A 7,940-nucleotide genomic window follows, 5' to 3' on the forward strand; every position below is an offset into this window, starting at 1 on the left:
CTTCTTGGTTTTAGGTGGCTCCGTTGATGCCAACGCCCGTATTTTGTCCGGGTTGGCTTCGATTCCCCTGTGAGTGATCATAAAACCCAAGAACTTTCCCGAGGCAACGCCAAATGTACATTTTTCCGGATTCAGCTTCATTCTGTACTTACACAGCGTGGCGAATACCTCCTCGAGGTCTGATACATGGTTGCCTACTTGCTCGCTCTTTACAACCATGTCATCGACGTAGGCCTCAATATTTCTCCCGATCATACCTGTAAAAACTTTATTGACAAGTCTTTGATATGTTACTCCTGCATTCTTCAAACCGAATGACATGATCTTATAGCAATATATGGCAGAATCGGCCATGAATGATGTCTTCTCTTGGTCTTCCTCGGCCATAAGAATTTGATGGTAACCTGAGAATGCATCCAAAAAACTGTATAATTTGTGTCCTAACGTACTATCCACCAAATCGTCGATTCGAGGTAGGGGATAGCTGTCTTTTGGGCATGCTTTATTGAGGTCTGTGAAATCGATGCAGACTCTCCATTTACCACTAGCTTTTTTACTAGGACGACATTGGCGAGCCAGTCAGGATAATTGACCTCGCGGATGAACTGAGCCCTGAATAGTTTATTAATTTCTTCCTTTATGACCTGTCGTCGTTCCGGTGCAAACTGCCTCTTTCTTTGCTTGACTGGATGAGTCCCGGGCTTAGTGTTGAGCCTGTGTACTACAACCTCGGGGTCGATGCCAGGCATATCCTCCACTTTCCATGCAAAGACATCAATGTTGCGGGATAAGCAGTCAATAAGTTCAATCATGAGGGTTGTATTCAGATCTCGACCAACCGTTACTTTCTTCCCATGCTTGAGCTCTATCTCCATTAACCCCTCCACTGGGGCGAGTCTCCCCGTATGCTCGAGCTCTTCTTCCTTTTCTGAGATTTGCATGACGTCCGTCTTTATTTTCCGAACACAAGTAACATAGCATTGTCTGGCAGCAGCTTGGTTTCCGCGTACTACCCCGACGCCATGACTTGTGGGGAACTTCATGGCGAGGTGGAAGGTGGACACAATGGCTTTTTACCTTATTGAGCAATGGTCTTCCCAGGATGGCGTTGTATGCCATGGATGACCGGACGATCTGAAAAGATGTAATCATCGTTACCTATTCCTTGCCTGAGCCTAAGATAAGAGGTAGCTCGACCACTCCATTCGGAACAATAATACCCCCCCTCCCCCCTCCCCCGAATCCTTGAAGGGGGCTTCTCACAGTCTTCAACTGTTCGGGAAAGATTCCCATTTTTGTGAAGGCTTCGTGTGACAATATGTTAGCGGCACTCCCGTTGTCGACTAAGATCCTCTTTACTTCAAAGTTTGCTACTATTGCAGAGATGATTAGGGCATCATCATGAGGAAAAGATACGCCCTCTAGATCCTTCATACCAAATGTTATGCCCTCAAGGTCACCATGATATGCTTTCGAGGATGTCATGTATTGCCGGGCATACTGTTTCCGCCCAGTGTTCGAATCTCCTCCTGACGCAATACCCCCGACGATGATGTTGATGATTCTAGCAGTGGGTTGACCATCCCTTTTTGCTTCAGAAGCTCTTTCCGTACCACAATCATTCTTCGGGCGTTTGTCATTACCGACGTAGGAACTCAGAAGTCCCCTTTTAATAAGGGCTTCAATCTCCCGTTGCAGGGCCTTACAGTTTTCCGTGGTATGCCCATGATCTCGATGGAACTCACAGTACTTGCTCATGTCCCTGGACTGGGGTGGTGACCTCATTCTCGCAGGCCATTTGAGCTCCTTCATATCCTAGATCTCCATCAAAATATTTGTTTTCGATGTATTTAAACGCGTGAATGACGTCGGGGGAACCTCCTGCCTCTGTTTACTCCGAGGTGGTTCTTAACGGGGGTTTGGGTCATGCAGTCGTTTATGCTCGACCCTATCATGGGATGGTCCAACCTTCCTCGGGTTCAGTGTTTCCTCCATATTTATGTACTTCTTGCCTCGGGTAAGAAGCTCGGTCACTATCTTCGGCGAAGTTTTGGATAGCGACATTTTGAAAGCCTCACACTTTATGGCATATGTGAGGGCAGAAACCGCTGCCGTTATATGAAGGTTGGGAATTTGTAGCCTTTCCTTGTTGAACCTGGTCATGAAGTCACGTAGGGTCTCATTTTGCCCCTGTCGAAGTTGCATGAGGGAGGCTGCCGTTTTCCTGGTGCATTTATTGCTTGCGAAGAAGGCGGAGACCTTGTCTGCTAAATTCGAGAATGAGGCTATTGAGTTGGGCTCTAAGGTCGAGAACCAATCCCTAGCAGCATTCGTCAAAGTTTGCGGGAAGGCCTTGCACATCACCTGATCCGGTTCAACCTGTAGGTTCATGACGTCGGTGTATACGTTAAGATGGTTGATTGGATCGATAGTCCCATCATACTCTTTTATCCTAGGATACTTGAATCTGTCTAGCAGGGGGAATGTTAATATCTCGGGAGTAAAAGGAATGTTGGGACTGAATCTTGTTGACCCTTTGTTGCCCTGAAGTAGGCCCGCCGTAATTCCTTCTTGAATAATCCTAGCGAGTTCTCCGGACTCCATGGTCACTGATCTCGAGGCCGAGGTCACATGTGGTATGCCCGAGGCCCCTGCTCCGCCATTGTCAGGGACATGTCGCTGAGCTCGAGCATCAGCCATAAAACCCCCCTGGGGTGCCGGTGTGGGTGACGGATGCGAATTCCTTTGACTTAGCAGCTGAGTCAGTGTGGCGACCTGTTGTCTGAGATCTTCAAAGGCTCCGGTAGTGACAACTGTCAGCTGGGGCTCTGGTACTTCTGATGATTCCTCTTGAGGAATAGGGATATCCTCAGGAGGAGGTTGGCTTAGAGCCATGGCTTTTGGTAGCGTTTCCTACAGACGGCACCAATGATGCTACCAAAAATCGTACCTGAGCAATTCTGAGCTGGATGACTAATGGCGAGCACGAATGTGATCTTTCAGTACCTGAAACAAAGGCGTCGAAGTGTGTCCTCGTCATCCCTCCGATACTTAAGTTAGAATATGTGCGTGAGGCTATGGACTAAAAATTGCATAAAAGTAAGTACCTAAATAATGAGGTGAAACCATGTATTTATAGTGTTAGGTGGTTGAGTTCTATTAGGATTGAACAATTGGGGAATCTTTATCGCATAGAGTCCTATCGGAGGTGGATGTTTGACATGCACAACAAGTGTGAGATCAATACAAGTCTAACAACAGTAAACTCCTCCTGCATCTAGAAGTCTTGTGGGGTATCAAGTGTGACACGTTACTGTTCGTAGGAGGATGTGGTATCGTTAAAGTAAAAAGCATGAGGACATTGAAATACCGAGGACTCCACTTCCCGACCTCATGGTACGATTAGGAGAGAGGTCCATATCCTCGGGATGTTTTTCATAAGCACGAGGACCATCATACCCGACGAATATATTTTGAAGACCAGGTTGGGAGTCATCGAGAAATATGAGGTCGAGGTAAATAGATTGACCATATCACTACAACTTTGTGTTGGAATTTAGTGGTGTTAGTGGATGAAACCGGATTAACACATACCGTATATATAATTTAGATATCGGTTGGACCAACAGTTCCCACCGAAAATTGTTTCAAAAGTGAGCAATTTACTCATTTTTTCCGACACTTTGTACAGTACTATAGAGAATATCCATTTCATTTTAGAATTTTTATTTACTGTAAACCATATGAGAGTCAACGGGACTTTTACATATAGACCAAGGTGAAACATAGATAAATAGATGGGGCAGGAGTTGCCAATTTCTATAGGTTGAATTTCAATGACCCGCCTATTGAACCAATAATCCATCAGTTGAATAAATGACCCGCAAATTCGATACTTTGATCGAGTCAATGACTGAATCAAGTCTGATAATTATTATGTGACATATTAATTTAAAAGCATACACGAGTAAAAATAACTTTATTGTACCATTAAACACCATAAACATATTCATTATGTGAAATTCTAACCGTGATCTTGTCTACTTTCCAAACAATAACTAACATTTGAATTTAACACACCCAAATGTTCCCACATTCAATTCTACATTTCATATACCTCGTGGGATGCATGGCTATGTAACACGCGAATAAAAAATTGTGAGTTTTAAGTTCTCAAGAAATTTGAATTTACTTTTATCGTAGTCAATATTTAGACATTTTCAATGTCAAAGATGAACGTCATGTTATACCAGCACAAATAAAGGCGAAAAACTCGTAAGATTATAATTTGATACTTAATTAATAAATATTATGGTAGGTGGAGAATATAGTTTTATATATTCACTAAGGGGGAGACAAAAGAAGTGGAGTAGGTCGATTTGATTCTTCTTAAATTTAAATTGAGAAATTGGTATTAGAACACTAAACAAAAAAGGTAGGGTTACAAGGTCTCGATCATTCTTTGCATTTCGGGACGTGCATTTATTATCTTCAATGAAGATAGAAGTTGGAAAAATAGCTAAAAACAAGGAAAACTCTATTTGACCAGGCCCCCTGCTTTTTGGCCAAGCTCATTTTTTGGTGTAACCTTGAGCCTGGCCAAAAAGCAGGGCTCAAAAAACAACAATGAATTCAAGAAAAAAGACTTTGCTTTCAATGTCATCTAGTGGATGTGAAACATTTCTCTCCAACAAAACAATTTTATTTAATTTAGAGTGCGTTTGATTGTCAATATTTTTCATGAAAAACGTATTTTTTTTACCAAAAATCATATTTTTGTATTGTTTGATTGACATTTTTTTCCATGGAAAACATTTTCTTACTTTTGATCACGTGACCATATTTTTCTAAATATATATATAGGGAGTAGAATTTTATTCTCCAGTGAATTCACTCTCTTATTTATCCACTCTATCTCATCTACCCACCAATAAAAAATGAATAAATATAATATTTTTTAGGTTGAAAATTAAATCAATCAAACACATTTAATTGACAATTTTCATACAAAAAGATAATTGAATTGCCTAAAATTTATTTTCCTTTCATGTAAATTACATGCTTTCAATGACACGCACACTTAGAGTTCAAGGTTTTATTGTTGATTGAGGGACTATGTTTGTCATTTTGTATTAGAATTAAACCTATCATTTGTTATATTGTTTTTCCGTTTCAAACATTAGGAGAATAAAAATAGTTATTTAAATTATGAGGACAATGAAAATTTAAATATGGTGGGAATGGTTTGGTTCACTTCTATTTGAAATCGGACCGGTGCTCACACCTGGAATAATTATAAATTTTAAAACAGTTCATTATCACAAGTATTCCGTGAAGTGGTGAGTTTCTTTTGAGACCCTCAAACTTTTTACTTATAGTGGGGCCCCAAACTTCTGGATATTAAAGCAATTAGGTCCTCCACTTCCATTTTACTCTTCGAATTGTAAACCGTATGAGTCACGTGACTATCTAATGTCAAAATGGACGGAAATCCTATCCTAAACACCAACGTGCCACATACTTAACAGATGAGGCTCGAGCTGCCAGTTTCGACATGTTAGCAACAGCTATAAAGTACGAGTTCTGATAGTAATGACCATCTTAAACGCTTGTCTAGAGCACATTTTGTATCAAATTTTTAGCCAAATGCATGCCGTTATACAGTGTGTCAATGATGGCAACCATTATTTTTTATTGACTTAAGTAAAATTACCAATGTGTCCCTTCACATAAAATTCATTCCTCTTTACAAAATGGGAATTTTGATTATTTGCTTTCTATGCAGTCAGCAATTACTACACAACTGGGTTTCACTATCCTTTCAAACGATCAAAAATCTGGCCAAAATGTGCCCATGACAAGCGCTAAATTCCTGATGAACTCTGTTCAATTTTTTAATCACTAGCTAGCAATATGCTTAGAATGCTAAATTAAACATTACTGTATGTAACAATTTAACAAACCATATGACAAAAATCTCTTCCTTAATATTATCCAACTACATCGATGTAACATATATAATAAAAAGGTAAGCCAGTAAAAGAACTTTAATGTACCATTAACACAATTAGGTCCAATTCTATTTTGCTCTTCAAATAGTACATGTTTTTTTTTTTTTTAAAATCTCGAAATGGACGGAAATCCTCAAATATGCACCAAGGTGCTACATACTTAAATAGATTAGGCTCGAGTTGCCAATTTCAGTATGTTGAAGACTTCTGAAACAATTTTCAAATTTTAATTTAAATCATATCAAGTTGTCATTGAACTATACCCGATTTTTTATCACGAGCAATAATATTAAATTAGACATAACTGTATGCAACACTTTAATAAAACCGATCACAAAAATCTCTTCCTATAATGTTATCACAACTCCAGCGCTAGCTTTGGCAGTTGCTCTAGCGATTGCTTCGACCCCCCCCCCCCCCCTCTTTTTTTCCCTCTCCCCCAACATGTGATCAGTGAATTGTGACCTTAATGATGAATTAGGATATGTAACGTATGGATTGTGACTTGTGACTAGTAACATATGTGACTTTAATAATGATATTTGACCTATGAATTAGCTTATGTGGCTAGGGCAAATGACCATGTGACCAACTGCACCATCACCACTCCATCCCACACGCACAATTACCACATCTTCACCACATATGCCCATCTGAATCTCACACAGCATCGACATCTTACACAATCACAACCAACCACCCAAGAACTAAGAACCACAACTAACAACCACAAACACAACCATCTATGACCATAGAAAAATGGAGGAAAGGACCACCAGAACCACCTTCACCTTACCATCATTGCCTCCAAGCCAAACCACATATCCAAAAATCAAAAGTAAAATCAAAACCACTGATTTATGTTTATAGTTCAATATTAATTGGTCGCATGTTGCAGTTCATATGTCACGGATCACCATTCACAAGTTACATGTCATATTAAATAGGTCATGGATGTTCACATCTTAATATTTAATTGGTCACATGTCATGTTATATAAGTCATAGTTATTGAACAACCACTATGTTTCTACCTCTCTCTCTCTCTCTACAATTTTAGTCGACGGTGAACTAAGCTGCGATCAATTCGTCGCTAAAGAAGATGCTCAGTCGTGGAAGATCTTTGTAGATTTTATTTTTCCTCCAACGAAGTTATTTGGATGACATGACTATGAGAGTGGATGTCGACGGATGGTAGATATCGACAACCGTAAGAGGAGATGATAGTGGGATGGATGCCGTCACTGTAGTTGGACCAGAGAGAAATTGATATTATTTTATAAATAATGTTTATTTAATTAATAAAATATAATCACCACCCAATTTTTGGAAAGTTAAACTTATTCCCTTAAATTTGCATAGGCCTATACTGAATGATTAAATTGTATTTTTTTCCCAAAAGTTAATTATTCCACTTATGGACACAATGTAGGTATTTTTACTTGGAAAAATTTCATATGTAAGAGATGTAAGACTTCATATGTAAGAGATGTAAGACTTATTTTAGAACAAAGAAACAAGGTTTAGAACTTCAAAAATTAGATATTAATTAAATTTTATTTATAAAATAATTAATTAAAAATATATTTTATCAATTAAATATATTAAGATCACAATTTTATAGTATTTGATCATAAATTATCGAATTAATATGTCACAACTTATTTCTCGATTACGAAAAGAAATTTATAGATCACAAATTATTTCACAATTATAAATTAAAAAATTTATATGTTACAATTTAATCATCGGTAGTATCAAGTCAAAAATTTTATAGGTTACAATTTATTTATCGATCATAAATAACAAATTTTATAAGTAATGATTAAAATTTTTAAATTATTTATTAGTCACAAATTATCGATCACATATTATTTATTGATCACAAATTAATCAATTTACTGCTCACAATCAACAAAATAATTTGTGA

At 38.5% G+C, this 7,940-nt stretch overlaps 1 protein-coding gene across 1 annotated transcript; it reads right to left on the minus strand.

Annotated features, from left to right (window-relative positions):
- Positions 1 to 1,158: 1,158 nt before the first annotated feature.
- Positions 1,159 to 1,812, minus strand: LOC111372895. Its single transcript, XM_022995322.1, has one exon. The coding sequence runs from the start codon at positions 1,810 to 1,812 to the stop codon at positions 1,159 to 1,161; it is 654 nt and encodes a 217-aa protein (XP_022851090.1).
- Positions 1,813 to 7,940: the final 6,128 nt, after the last annotated feature.

Source organism: Olea europaea, chromosome 2, assembly GCF_002742605.1.
Source record: "Olea europaea var. sylvestris chromosome 2, O_europaea_v1, whole genome shotgun sequence".
Lineage (NCBI taxonomy): Eukaryota > Viridiplantae > Streptophyta > Magnoliopsida > Lamiales > Oleaceae > Olea > Olea europaea.

Excerpts from the sequence above, each read along its gene's own strand:
- LOC111372895 (XM_022995322.1), bottom strand. The coding sequence starts at position 1,812 with ATGAAGGAGCTCAAATGGCCTGCGAGAATGAGGTCACCACCCCAGTCC.